At 37.5% G+C, this 15,435-nt stretch overlaps 1 protein-coding gene across 1 annotated transcript in view; it reads left to right on the top strand.

Moving 5' to 3' along the window:
- Window positions 1–15,435, top strand: part of LOC121656150 (pyridoxal kinase-like) — a 29,063-nt gene that overhangs the window by 11,072 nt on the left and 2,556 nt on the right. Inside the window, exons 2-10 of the mRNA XM_042011211.1 lie at window positions 2,185–2,239; window positions 9,234–9,338; window positions 9,902–9,985; window positions 11,985–12,019; window positions 12,468–12,553; window positions 13,906–13,951; window positions 14,044–14,155; window positions 14,870–15,006; window positions 15,113–15,179. Coding sequence (XP_041867145.1) covers window positions 2,185–2,239; window positions 9,234–9,338; window positions 9,902–9,985; window positions 11,985–12,019; window positions 12,468–12,553; window positions 13,906–13,951; window positions 14,044–14,155; window positions 14,870–15,006; window positions 15,113–15,179 — 727 coding nt within the window. The remainder of the gene's footprint in view (window positions 1–2,184; window positions 2,240–9,233; window positions 9,339–9,901; window positions 9,986–11,984; window positions 12,020–12,467; window positions 12,554–13,905; window positions 13,952–14,043; window positions 14,156–14,869; window positions 15,007–15,112; window positions 15,180–15,435) is intronic.

The raw sequence follows: 15,435 nt of genomic DNA, 5'->3' as shown, positions 1-15,435 counted from the left end.
ATTCCCACTGATATTAAAGTCCCAAAGACTAAAAATTAGATCATCATCGGTACGTCCTGCAGGAGTGTATTACTACAATACTCCTCATTCTGCATCTCAGGCACATTTTTTGAATCTGGTGATACAAACATACTGGTTCACCTTCCAGAAAGCACATGACACACCATACTCTCGAGCATTGACAAATTTCTCCAAGGTCAGTGCTAACATCTGCTCTTTTCTTCTGAGTAATAGGGGGGAACTTCTTTGTGAAAGCAGATTCTTAAATCTCAAAGTCACAGTCAATTGAAAAGAACAAAGAACCCTTCACTCTGCCTGCTTTAGTCCAATTAAATTTAGTCATTCAGATAACGATTGTCTGCACATGTGGATGAGCCACGTGTTTGCTGCTCTGGCGATTTATTTCAAAATCTGTTAAGACAGACGGAGGGAGAGAGGTTGGCACATTAATGCCAAAGTTAAACCGAGAGGATGATGTTTTCACCTCCACTACAGATCACTGATGGCAGTCGGTGTTTTTTATACTAAGTTCTACAAGTATTTGGTTTGCTTAATGTCTACAAAATGATATATATAGCAGTATTTTAAAGCAACACTACATAAGTTAACCCTAAAACTCTGAGCTTTTGACTTATTTTGATGTGACACTGAGATTCATAAGCAGGGGCGGTGTGGCTCAGTGGGTAGAGTGGTCATCTTGGAGCCTGAAGGTTGCCGGTTTGATCCTTGGCCTATCAAGCTCATGTCGAGGTGTCCCTGAGCAAGACACCGAACCCCAAATTGCTCCTGATGGGTCATGGTTGAGCGCCTTGCATGGCAGCTTCTGCCATCAGTGTGTAAATGTGTGTGTCAATGTGATGTATATTGTAAAGCGCTTTGGTTAAAAGCACTATATACATACAGACCATTTACCATATTTTACATTCATGGAGTTGTTGCTCTGCAGCACCCTGCCTGAGCAGCCAGCCTGGAGCATCATGTGACAGCTGTGTTTTGTTTTATGGCACCACATCACACCGCCATGGATTCAGCAAAGAAACGCAGAAAAAACTACTATAAAGAGGAAGCGAAGAGAGAGTAGGGTCCTGTGATTTCCACAATGTGGTAAACATAGATGGAATTCCAAAATGTGACAATGACAGTGGCTTCAACTGTAAAATGTGGATATCGTTGAATTTGCTCACACCCGAGTGCCCTAACCAAATGAACAAGAAAAGCACTGGATGAGACTTGAATGCATTTGGACTGCTGTACACTCAAAATGCATGGGCATTGGGAAAAATTAAAACTAAATCTGTAAAAAACAGATTTCATAGCGGCCTAGAAGGGACAACGAGAAAGAGAAAAAGTGACAGAGCAAGAGATAAGACACGAGTTATCATCAGCCTGACTTTTACTGGCTGGAGAGAGCTCAGAGCAGAGACAGGATGTAGATGTGCTGAATTATTCTTCATTAGGGGGTGCTAAAGAGTAAAAATTTGTCTAAGTTCTGTAGTGGGACAGTCTACTTTTGTTTAAAAAACAGATGTTTTTTATTTTAAGCTCGAGAATAAAAGTAAATTTTGATATTTTAGTTACTTTTTGTTATTTAATATGAAAAGCAGTAATTGTGTTAAATCAGCCCGTGATATCATCTCATACTGATCACTGGCTCCTGAATCAAATTGAAATTGTATTGTAGCAGAATTTGTGATATTGGCAAACAATGAGTCATCATTCACTGAACCAATATAAAGTTTGGTGTTTAAAGTGTAATTTATGCCCACTGCAAATAGTCTGCTCAGTGTGGTATTTCTATAGGCAATATTTTGGTTTTCCATCCTGTAGCTTTATTGAGTTGGCTAACAGTCATCCTGTTTTGGATGCAGCAGAAATCTGTATTATTAAGTTATAAAAATCTTTAACAAATTGTACAGTACGAGCAGCTAGGTGGTGAGCACCACATGGAATAGTGGCTGAAAACAAATATTCCTCACAAGAGATGAAAAATAGGGCCAAAATGAGAAGGAATTTTGGATTTCTGTTCATTAAATGGACACTAACATAATTTCCAAATAATACTAACAATGATTTATTGCTTGTGTTTGCTTCCACTGCCCTCATTTGCGAATTTATCAAATATTGGTGCCACTTAGTTTTTCCTGATCTCTTATTGACACTCCACTCTGTGTCTTCTGTGTCCAGGTTTTAGGCTTTGAGGTGGACTCAATCAACTCGGTGCAGTTTTCCAACCACACAGGTACAGTAAGACTCATTGCCACAGCATTTATGTCTTTGTGAGTGTGTGTTTATGTTTCAGTTGGTGTGGGTGTGTATGAGTCAGTCAGTGCCTCTCATGTCGTGATGAGGCTTTAGCGAGTGTTAACAGAGATGGTTGCTGTTGAGGCAGCAGCCCCGCTGAGGGCGACGAGTCAACAGATGAGTGAATCAAGTCTTTTTGAGGAGATCAACTGAAAACTGAGCAGCTCCCAGAGACGTAGCTGCAGGGTGATAAACTCATTCGGTGTTTTGGACATTTTCAGTCTCACTCTGAACTTGATACTCACTGGTTTTACACTTAAATCTTGGTTTACCATCACTGCCACTCAGCCAGTGGCAATGAATGCTGATCAAATTACCTTCCTGGTTACTGAAAAAGTTTCAATATTGACATTCATTAATATGAATATTTTTTTTTATTGACGTATGAATTTTAGAAATAAGGAAACAATTATGGAAATGCAAAAGAAATTGTGAAATATTCTTTAGATCTTCTCTTTCACAGAAGCTTCTGCTCATGTTGTTGATTATTACTAATGAACTTGTTTGGGATTTTCTTTAAAAAAAAGGTAATTTGATGATGTCTTGCTGGTAGTCATTTCAGTAACTGATACAGCTAATGCCGAATGCCTAAAAACAAGTCATGTAATTTTTATAGACAATATTATTTACAATTGATTCACACTCACTCCTAGGGAGAATTTAGAGTGACCGGTTTACCTGAAATGCATGTATTTGGACTGTGGGAGGAAGCCAAAGCACCCGGAGAGAACCATCACATACGCAGGGAGAACATGCAAACTCCACGCAGAAAGGCCAATTTTCCAACCCTGAATTACTGATGGATAATTCCCTTTGTAACTAAACAGCTATGGCAGTACTACATTTAATTAGCAGAATAATATTTTACAAAATGAAATAACACAGCCATCTTAAAAACAAGCTTTTAATTTACAGAAGTATTTTTTGTTGATTCATCTTAGTAATTCTAGAAAAATAAAATAGGAAACAACATAAATGCACATTCATTTAACTTAGAAAAATACTAAATCTAATCAGCAATTTGCATATAGCCTAAATATTTATAACAAACATCAATCAACAGGGTTGAGAACTGAGAACACAAACAAAAGTCATTTACAAGAGTAATGCAAGAATGTTTATATTATCACAACTGTTTATACTATTTACTATGAGGTATTATTTACTCAGTTGTAATGAGGCTTATACAACTATTCACAGGTCTCAGCCAACATGGATCACATCTCTGCTCCTGGTTCAACTGGCATCTGTTGCATATGTTGGATGTTTTATTTTTATTACAACTTCTCCACCTGTTACTGCCTCCTTTTAGGAGCCTGCTGCACCTTTGAATTATTCTCCACCTGCTGGTCCACCTTGTTCCACCTGCCTTTCTGGCTGCTTCTCTCCCATAAACTCCTCTTCCAGCTGCTGCAGAAACTTCCTTTGAGCTATTTTGGTGCCAGTGCACTTCTTGAAGATGATGTCATTCTCCAAAGTCCATCAGTGAGGCATCTCTGCATACCACACTTTACAAAATACTTCCTTTTCATCAAGAACATCTAAACTAAAACTATAACAACACAAAATCCTGCGCGTTCAAAGCATATTTCATTCTTTGACTAGCAATGCCTGGCAGTGTATAGAACAGTGTTGTGCTAGTTAATGAAAAAAGTAACTAGTTACAATTACTTGTTACTTCGTTCAAAAAGTAACTCAGTTACTTTGTTGATTACTTTTTTCAAGTAAGGCTACTGTTAAAAGTAACATTTTAGATACTTTTGTAAAAGAACATTCAATTAAAAAATCTCCCATTAATATCCTTATAACCATAAGTAACTTATAAGTAACCTTATAAGTAATTTTTCAACGCTGATTTATTTAAGTCAGACAGGCACACATGTGTTCACATTTCCCGTTCCGCATCCAGAGGTTATTGCTTTATGGAGCTGTGAGAGAATCAGGATGGCCTCATAAAGCGAGGAGAGTAACTCTCAACTCGCAACTGCAGAGAAAAACAAGCCCAACACGCTAGTAACACGTTACTACCAAACACTGATATAGACTAGCCATTCTATACATTGCCGGCTTATCAAACTTTGATGTTAACATATTCACAATTACAAGATGTCAATGGTAACATCAGCGATGAAAAAGAAAAGTGCTCATTGAAAGTGGTTTTCTATGTTTCAAAGACTTGATGTACAGTAAAGGAAATGTTAACTTTTTTAATCGTGTCTGACCTGGTAAAGTTGAAAAAGATTTGACTCCACCTGTTTCCAGTCTGAGCTGCCAAACAATAAACTCACACAACAGACTGATGCCTTCTCAGATATGACGTAATTTTCGTGATATTTCTAGAGATTAAATACATTAACAAAGACTTCTCTTGATTTTCCTCCATCCGCAGCTGTTTTTCTCTCTCCAAGTTTGTTACATGTTAGGACAACTACTACTTCTTCTACTAAACTACTATTACTAGCAACCTAGCATGTGCTGTCACTGACTGGTGACACTATGCATCTTAATTTAACCACTTCAAACCAGTTATTGGAAACATGTCTGATTCACAGGTCTTTTTGCAACTTTTTAAAGTTGCTTTAGATTCCCTTTAATTTTGAATGGATACCCGACTACTGCACCCCATTTCAGATAAACCCTGTAAATACTGGAATAGACTCCAAAAACTTTAAAACAGATTAATGGAGTGAAGCCTGAGGCCTATTGAGTCAATGCAGCCAGTAATACAGCATGTTTCTGACTCCTCTACTCCTCTACCAACTGTCTGCTGGCTGTAACATCACTTCAGTGTTCCTATGTTAAAGTGAATGCAACCAGAGAAAAAGCCAGTGAAAGAATGTTGTCCTTTGGGGATCTCCCTAGTTTCTCTTACCCTCACAAAGCCCCAGAACAGTGGGACAACGAAGACAACATGCAAGTTCCTAACTGAGAAAATGTATCAAAACATACATGAGCTTGTAAAAGAGAAAATAATGTGGCTCCATGTTATAGCCAATGGTTTATTTATTTATCATTGTAAACATGAAATAGAATAAAATAATTTTAACCTTATAGCAACTTAAACCTATATTAAGGGGCCAAATGATATAAAAATAATATTCATATACTTAGATAATGTTTTGAATTTAAATCCACTCCAAATGCAGCTGCAGATAAAATGTCAAACCTTTCAGAAGCGATTTTTAACAGCAGTGATTTTATTTCTTGGAAACTTAGTCAGGTGTTATTGCTTGTCACTGAATGGCTCAGTGGGGTTGTCTGTATCATCCCTCTGAGTCACTTCTATCTAATATTTTGATCTAATTGCTATTCTCATGAATAAATAATCTGAACTGTCTTTTCCCCTGTCTTGAAATGATGGGTGACCCCAGCTGATGTTTGTAATAAAATCTGAACTAAAAAAAATGAACCAGCTGAGCGCTGTGAAAACAAATAGTTTGTTCAGCTGCGTCGTCAGTGGATACAAGCAGTATTCAGACTGAGAAATCCTTATCTGATCAGCACGTTCTGACAAAGTTAAGTACATTTTCTTAAAACTGGTAAGCTGTTCTGTGTGTTCATGATGGGCCAGTTAACATCTAATCTTGTCTTAAGAATTCTGCTGAGGCAAAAATGCCACAAAACCAAAATGACACCAAAAAGAAATTTAAATAGAATATACAAGAACACCTTTCTATATGATTCAGCATGAACTATAAGCAATTATAACCTTAATTTTAACTTCCTCATGATCAGGAAAAGGTCAGTGAGTTGTTTTACATCTCATTGGTCTCAGAGTTGGATTTCTATGCTTGCAAGTAGATTTGAAATCAACCAGCTTAGATGCCAGTTTTGTTTTTCATTTCTTATCAGGGTGCATAATGTTGAGCTTTAACATGTCAGAAGTAACCTTTTGTAATGTTGCAGACTCAGGGTAAAGATAATTATAGGTGTTGGGAAAGAGAAGTGTTGCTGTGTGGGTGAGCTGTGGTAATGTAGCCGCCCAACAACAGAATAATGCTGTGTATTTAAACTGTTTTACAACTGTACCGATTTTCCATCACCACTTTAGGAAAGTTGCTTATATTGTTAACAGTGATTTCCCTTCTTGCATATTCATTTACCCACAAAAAACTTCACCTTGAATAACCCACAAATAAGTAATTAACAGAATTTATTGGTGTTTAGAACTGAAATCTTGGTTATCTGTTAAGAAAACAGTATATGTAACTCAAATGACAGATTGCTGCTCGTAGCATCTGAAACGAATGCTTTCACATCTCAAATGCAGCAGAAGTCTGATTGCTTTTTGTTGTATAGCGTTATAAATTAACTCTACAACTGTCTTCTAAATTCACTACAAGCAGTCAGAATTATACATTTTTAAATATCTAATTTAAGCTTTTCTCTGTTTGCATAGCACACTGACATGCAGTAAAGCCGACAAAGAGATTTTCACCCTGAAAGCAATGAGGCTTTGATTTGGCCCCAATATCATATTCAGAGTTATATTCACTTACTACTTGACATCCTTTAAAAAGACTTTCTCAACCTAGGACAGAAGATACTTGAGTTTTTTTTAACTGCTGTTGATGCTTTTCAGCTTCAATTATCTCTAATTTATTTGTTTTATGTCTTCTATCAGATGGTGTAGCATTTCTTTATAACGTCTTTTGCATTTAAAGCTAATTCATCCAGCGGTTTGGTTGGGAGTGAGGAATTTGTTTTAAGATGTATTTATTTATTTATTTTGTAATACCTTTGTAGTTCCTGGTCAAACAGGATTGGGTAGTGTCTGTATCAGCAGTCCCACTGAAACACATGTTTTTTGTCTGAGTGCACTCTTCTATTTAGAACAATTCAAATTATAACCTTAGAAACCAATTAAACATTTTAACTAAGCCAGGAAATGCATAAAAATAACTACTAATCAGTTATGAGCTTGTTGTTGCAAAGTAGAAGAGATAGATAATGTGGTAATGTGTGAGGGGAGAAAAAGATTACTCATCTTTGCTGTGAATTCAGTTGGGTGACCTTAACATAAAAATGCCAGAGACTCAAGTGCAAACTTAATCACATCTTGTGTATTGGAAACCATGATTTGCAATTTCTTCGTGGAGAGGATGTAATTTGGTGTGACATATTGAAGTAGACGTTTGCATATGAGAGGAAGAGAGCGGCTGGAGAGAGGGATGAAGACTGTGAAAGGAAGGAAGGGGAAAACAGAAACAGAAATGAATCAAAAACAGACAGCGGATGACGGTGAGGAAGACGCGGGGAGAGAGAGGGTGACACGATGCAGCATTAAACAGCAGCAGGCGTTGGGATTGCGACAGCAGTGTATGATGACGACAGAAGGAGCTCTTATCTGTAGGCCTCACTTACACACAGCGCTGCTCTGAATGCTCATCTCTCTTTCTTAGCCCCTTTGGCTTTCTCTCTGCTTGTTGCTTAGCAACCAGTCCCCCCCCCCAAACCACGTGATGTGGCTGTGACTCACCTGAAGCTGCGACATCATCGGCCTGCAGCAGACATGTCACATGCAGACAAACATGCGCTGGGCCAAACTTACAGGAAGCTCATGTCACATTAATAAAAAAACATATTTGTATTTCTGCTGTTTGTATGTATTTATACACACACATGCGCACACACGTCTACTTTTTATTGACTGTTGGGAGTCTGAATTGTCTCAATAATTTGTAAGTAATTTTAATTGTTCATTTTAACTGTTAATTGTTGTAATTGTTACTTTGGTTGTAACTGATTGCTGCCTCTTGGCCAGGACTCCCTTGCAAAAGATGTTTTTAATCTCAATGGGACTTCCTGGTTAAATAAAGGTTAAATTAAATTTAAAAAAAATCCCTAGCCTGTTACTGACCTCATCCATCAACACTGAATACCTAACCCTTAAACCTAAAAACTAATAATAAATGAAAAACAATATTTTTCATCAGTCAGGATGACAGATAAATGTTGCAGGATTAAGTCTTGTTGTACACCTTTTTTTCTACTTCCACTGTAAATTCTCTATTGGATTAATATCTGGACTGTTGCTGAGATGATCGTGTCTTTCCTGAAGAAAAGTTTTAATGTTCTGTAACAAACTGCATTGTCATCCTGATAGCTACGTAATCACCAAACCTAAGTTTGATTGATGAAATAAGAAAACTTTGCAAAACTTAATTGTCCATCTGTGCATTTAATGTAGCGGTAATGACTGCTGTCTACATTTCATTAATGACTCTAGAGATTTGGTTTTTTTTTGGAGGGGGGGGGGGTGATATAAACGTGGCACAAAAAGCAAGGGAATTTGTGTATGGTCAGTTGTTTTTCATTCATAAATAACAACAATTAGTGTTGCATAATATATTGTTGGAAAGCCTGATTAGTCACCTTTACAACAAGGTATAACTTTTAAGATTATAGATAAAGTTTGAACTGCTGCCAGGTGTTTGTCAGTCCCAGATGTATGACTGGCAGCTGATTGGCAGACAGACATATTGGAATGAGACTCTTTAGCAGGTGGGGAGCCCATATCTGCAGAATATGGGACCAAACTCCATCCTCCAGGTCAGGATGACAACATTCTCCCCCACAGAGACATCGCAGAGTATTTCCAGAATTTGGGAAAATAGAATGACCTGCTGTGAGTCTAGACCTCGACCCAAATGAAGAATGTTGAGATCAGCATGTGTGTATTGTAAATGCTGGGATGACCAACACAACTACACTGGTTGACCTTCATCAGCTCCTGGTTGAGGAACGAGATATCACTTAATCCACTCATCCTCAGTCTGTGACTGCTTCTCTTTGGCTCAGATTTTATACACAGATGACCAATAACAGCCAACTTGTTTTGCTGCACGCTTTGTTGAATTACCTTATTTGTGGAGTAAATAAAAAGATGAGTCGGCAACTTAATACAATAACTCCTCCTCTCCTTTCTGCAGGTTATTCTCATTGGAAAGGCCAGGTGTTGACAGCAGACGAGCTTCATGTCCTTTATGAAGGAATCAAACTGAACAATGTACATCACTATGACTACGTTTTAACAGGTGGATGTCTCTTTTTTACCGTTGAGTTGCATTGTTTATTTATTGTACTCACTGTTCCAGATTATATGCTGAGCATTCAGTAAACTGGAGCGACTTTACTGACAGTTTAATGGTAAAAGCAAACTTAAAATCAAATATACAAAGTATGACGACTGACGAGTCTTAATTATCTGTCAGTGGTAACAACAGTGATGTCTTTCTCTGTTTAACTTGGGAATTTGTGTGTATTTCTTTGTACTTTCTTTTTACAAATTAGCTGAAAAGCTCTTTTCTCTGTTTTAGTTTTACTCTTTTTAATTCAGTTTTATACTTGACTACTCTTTAATTAAACATATTTTTACTTTCATTTTTTCTTCATGTTCATTTTCACCACTTTATTTTTAAATTTGATGCTACTTTTGCAATAATTATTGTATTTCTTTATATAATTGAAAGTATTTTCCCCTATTTTATTATTCCCTGAACCCATTTCTCTGGATTTCTTACTTAGCTTGACATAAAGCACTTTGAAAAACCTTTGCAAATAAGTTGTTTGTGTATGAATGTGTGTTTGGTGTATTCAGGGTATACCAGAGACACATCTTTCTTGGAGATGGTGGTGGACATTGTTCAGGAGCTAAAGAGAGCCAATCCTAACTTGGTTTATGGTAAGCAATTGTTTGATTTAGGAATCAGAAATAAACATTTTACTCGTATATCAAATATAAACAGCTGAAACAAAAAATATTAATCAGCAGCAAAAGCTATTAGATGCTCCTCTTGCTTCCTGCCAGGTATTGTTCACTTATTGGATGGACTAAGCCGTCTGGAAAGTGATAACAGCTCGTTTTGGAGTACGATATTAAAGACTGAAAACCACACAGTTGGTTTCTTTTCTCATTACAGAAAGTCTAAGCAGAAATGTAACTATAAACATTTTCAGACTGTGATAATCCTTAACTAACTTTTAATATTTATAGTAATTAATTCTGTGTAGTTAGAGATTTAAAAAAATGGTAGCTCTTACTGTGGACCACTGGTCCATCCACTTGTAGCTAGGAGGATTTTTTTTTTATCTCATGTTGCACCAGTCAGTTTCATTCATTTCAAAACTGTTGCTGCTTTGCCTGTAGACACTGTTAGCAGATGAAGGGGAGATCTACTGCCACGGTTCAAAATAATAAACAACCAAAGGGTGACGTGCAGATTTGATTTATTTATCTTGTTATGGACAGAATGTGCTGTGTTCCATGTAAAGCAGAGATGTAGCTGTATCATGTGGCTAAATATTGCTATACTGTTAAGTGTTTAACTTTCTTTTGCATAGTGGCAACATTTATAGAGAGGCACTGATTGGATGAGAGAGTTTGGGTCAAGAAAAGGTTAGGCTGTTTATGATGTTTATGATTTGAAGATTTTGCTCTATACCTGGGATTTTTTCTTTTCAAATTATATACATGACAATCTGCGAGGTCAGACAGTGCAGTCCTCAGAAAAACTGGACAAGAGCTAAACTCTGTGTCTTAATTAGCATGCTAAATGCTAAAGTTCTTGACAGTACAATTAAAAAGCCTAAACATTATGGCTTGTTTAGTAGGACTACAGGAGAAAGATTCTTCTCTCTAAAAAGAGCATGGCAACACAGATTAGGTTTGCAAAGCTGCATTGTAACAAACCACAAGACATCTAGAACAATGTCTTTTGGACAGACCAGACTAAACTGAAGATGTTTGGTCATGATCCACCATGTTTGGAGTAAACCAAACACTTCATGTGAACACAGGTGGCTCATACCAACTGTTAAGCACGGTGGTGGAAGTCTGATGATCTGGGCTCATTTTGCAACCACAGGACCTAGACACCTTAAAGTTATTGAGTGGAACAAGAACTTCTCTGGATACCAAAGTTTTCTAGAGTCAAATGAGGGCATCTGTCAGCTTGGTTGAAACTGGCTCATGCAACAGAACAATGATGCCAAACACAGCAGCACATCTGCAATACAGTGACTGAAAAGGTCCAGACCTTAACTCTGATTAATGGGACTTCAGGAGAGTTGTACATTATCACAGAGTGTAAGATTTCATATGTTGTTGTTCATCTCAACCTTTATTTATCTTGCATCACCAGTTCTTCAAATTATATATTTAAATTCTAACACCTGGTAAATAAAAACTGAGAAAAAGTTTGTATACTTAATTTTTGGTTTTGCCAGCAGCATGGAGCATTTAACAGCTATAAGGCTAGATATTCCCCATTTTGTGGAGAGAGTAAAACAAACCAATAAGTAGAGTGAGCATTTGTCTTCTTGCCATATTAACTGTGTAAGGTCAGATTTTGCTCATGCAGTGTGTTTATTGTGGTTTAAGAACATGGGAATGTACAGTCTAGCTGCAAACATTTTTATCCTCACTACAAAAAAGCATCTAATCTATTGTTTGTGAGGTTTGATACACAGTACAGTCTCTGAGATTGCCTTTAGTTCTTCTTTTAAGATTTTTAGAATAAATAATGGTTGGTTTGCTCAGTCTTCATGCTGGGTTGGATGCGTTCACACCTCCAAATCCAGTTTCATGGCTCCCATCTCTGCAGTGTTTATGTAATGTGACTGTCAGAGGTTTGCAGGTATATGGCGGCTGTCTGACTCCGACTATGTGTTTTTCTTTTCAGTATGTGACCCCGTTCTTGGTGATCATGGATCTATGGTGAGATTATTGACAACTGTGCACCATTATCTACTGTAGCTGCAGTTATTTTTGTGTGGCATGAGTGTGTGTGCTTTTAAAGTGTATGGGAGGGGGTTTAGTGTACCACTGTGTTCTTATCTTTACATTGTGCGTAATTTATGTTGCTGCTCTGGGGGAGGGCTATGACTCTCATTTCTAAAACAGATGGATTATTGTGATCTGACAGAACTGCATGCACACACTGACATACTATGTGTGTCTATGTTGTGCATATCTTGCATTGTTAAGATTGTGCTATTTCATGGATTAAGATAGTGTACTGTCGGTTTTCATGACTAAAAAACCATGAAAACAGATGATAGAAAAATGATCTGGGACATTACTTCTATGTGGCGTGCAGTTAATTTTAAAAGTCTTAGTAACTGTGTGTATTTATTGTTACTAACTTCTATATCTCTGTCTGCAGTATGTTCCTCAGAATCTTTATCCGGTCTACAAAAACAAGGTGGTTCCCGTTGCCGACATTATTACTCCTAACCAGTTTGAGGCTGAGTGAGTTTTTTTTAATCCCTTTTTTCAAATTATTTTAGGTCCTTTTAGCCCCAACAGGGCACTTTTTAAATAACTGACTGTTTCTGTGCAAAAAGCAAAATATTAGCACAGACCATCTTTATGTAACGCCACTCATGTTGTTATCTAATACTTATGTTTTATAGTCCCAAAAATATGCTTTTTCTCCCCTCTTGTCCTCTCTTATACTCACTTGTTAGCTTATTCCATATCTGCATGTCAGTTTATTCTAACCATGTAGCACAGTGAAGGAATAAGAAAGTAAAATTCAGCTGTCATATCAATAAGTTGTAAATTACATTTCATTGATCTCCAAGGAGACGTGTTTGGATACCTGCTGAATCAGCCTTAAGGCCTGTTTAGCACACAAGTATCCACCTGAGTTAATCTCAACCCCTGCAGAATGAAAGATTTGGGTTATTTTATCTTTTTCCAGCAAGTGGACAGCTGTTTGCCCTCAGAAGTGACCTGAAGGTCAAATGCTGATTGGTTGTAGTTTGCTCAAGCTGGAAGGGGTCAACAAACAGATTTCATAACACAAAGGACAAGGCAAGGCAGGTTTATTAGTGCAGCACATGCATGTACAAGACAACATCAAGTTCTTTACATAAAACATTCAAATCAAGATGCAAAAACATTAAAAAGCACATTGAGAATAAAAGAATTAAAACAAACTAAAGAAAATTAAATAGAAACAGAACAAGCTAAAGTTGAGAGAAACGGACAACAGAATACATACAGTGAGTTATGCAATTTTTAAAGTGACCTTTTAAATTCACTGTTACGGTAGTCATGCTACTGAAGACATGAGAATGAAACTTTTCTAAGTCATGTTGAGCCATCAGCACCGTTGTTCTAGATATATTCTTCAGGTGGTAAAAAGGCTGGTTTGGTTATTGCTTTAAAATGGCTGTTAAAATTTAGTACAAAGTCCAAAATGACACCGAGATTTCTGGATTAATCTGTTGATTTTATCAGTGCTGACTGAAGCTGGACACTACTATTTGTGTTTGTTTGTGGCAAAACCCTAAGCACAGGTGAAACGCTCCTAACAGCGGCACTGGACAGTCTTCATTCTAAACACTTTATTTCACTCCATCACAAATATCTGTTTTCCACAGCAAAGCTAAGTTAAAAGAGCAACAAAACAAACATGCGCAGCCCACATCTCAGATTATTCTACTTATTTCTGATACTGCCCCCAAGTGGCAGCAAAATGTATGTTTGCTTGTCATTTTGTTAGTGATTTGGCTAGCTGTTAAGTATCAAGATTTTATATATAAAGTGTTTCAGTGCTGTTCACATTATTGATAATTTTTTCCCCTGTGTTTTAGATTATTGACAGGGAAAAACATCAGCTCAGAGAAAGATGCTGTTGAGGTAACAAAAAAATTCTTTCCTGTGTATTTTCTTTGCTTTCAGACAGAGTTACTGCTTTATTCTCATTCTCCTTGTATTTCATTCCTCTTGAGGTCATGGACCTTCTCCATGCTATGGGCCCAGACACAGTGGTCATCACCTCCTCTGATCTGCCCCCCAGACTGGGAGATCGCTTCCTTGTGTCTCTGGGCAGCCAGCGACACGGTAGGCAGGACACTGTGTACCACTATGAGTACTAATAAATCCCATTACATTTTACTGGTAAGGAGTGTGGACCAAAATGGCAGATAACACAACTGAGTGGTTAGTTGTGTGATACAGTATATCAAATGTGGCCATCCTCTAAATCACACCTGATTAAAATGAAAAGGTTCTCCACCAACTTGTTGTCAAGGTCTGCACCAGCTTCTTAACAACCCAATATTTGAGTCAAGTGTGCTGCAGCATGGAAATTTTGAAAACCTGCAGGACACTGGCTCATGAAATACGGAGTTGGTGATCCATGATCTAGAGCAATGATTCCCAACGCTGGTCCTCAAGGCACAATATCCTGCAGGTCTCCCTGGTGCAACACACCTGATTCAGATTAAATGGATCTCTGACAAGCTCTGCACAAGTCTGCTAATGAGCCATTAATTTGAATCAGGTGTGTTGTAGAAGGGAGACATCTAAGATCTGCAAGATAGTGTGCCTTGAGGATAGAGGACTGGAGTTGGTGACCACTGCTCTAGATGTAAGGCTTGAAAACAGTCAGAAATTTAAGGAGAAAAAAAAGGTTAAACTTTATACATATACATAAATAAATATATATATCAGGATTACACCAACAAAATAAGTCTCAGTTGGGCAGATGCATAATCATGCTTTAGCCATGTAAATAAAAAATTTAACACTCTTCGTGTCTGCTGTGCTTCTCAGTTCGTCCAGACGGCAGCAGGACGACACAGAGAGTCCGAATAGAAGTTCCCAAAGTGGACGCTGTCTTTGTAGGAACCGGAGATCTGTTTGCTGCTATGCTGCTAGCATGGACACATCACTACCCTAATGACCTAAAGGTTCTCACACACATGAAAATAAACACACACCTGTAAAAGTGGACGTGTGTAATTTCACAGAATTTAACAGGAAAAAACTAATTTCTCTGTCTCTCTTCTGTCTCAGATGGCCTGTGAGAAGACGTTTTCGGTGATGCATCATGTTATCCAGAGGACCATATCTTATGCTCATGGTAAGAAAAACTGAATTTCTCATCAGGATCTAAAACTTTAACTTTCCTTAAACAAAGAATTAAACTGTTTCAAAAACAGAAATTACATACATTTACAGTTTTTAAAGAAATCCTTACTCAGGCAAAGAAAAGGGGGCTGCTCCTTTTACGAGTTTCTATTTGAAAACAATAATACAACAAATAAAACAGATTTAACGGTCATTGAATGCATGGATGCAGCAGCAGCTCTGTGAGTTATTGCTCTTTGGCTGCTGCT

This window comes from Melanotaenia boesemani, chromosome 16 (assembly GCF_017639745.1).
Source record: "Melanotaenia boesemani isolate fMelBoe1 chromosome 16, fMelBoe1.pri, whole genome shotgun sequence".
NCBI classification, from domain to species: domain Eukaryota; kingdom Metazoa; phylum Chordata; class Actinopteri; order Atheriniformes; family Melanotaeniidae; genus Melanotaenia; species Melanotaenia boesemani.
This window is presented reverse-complemented; position numbering and strand designations above follow the sequence as displayed.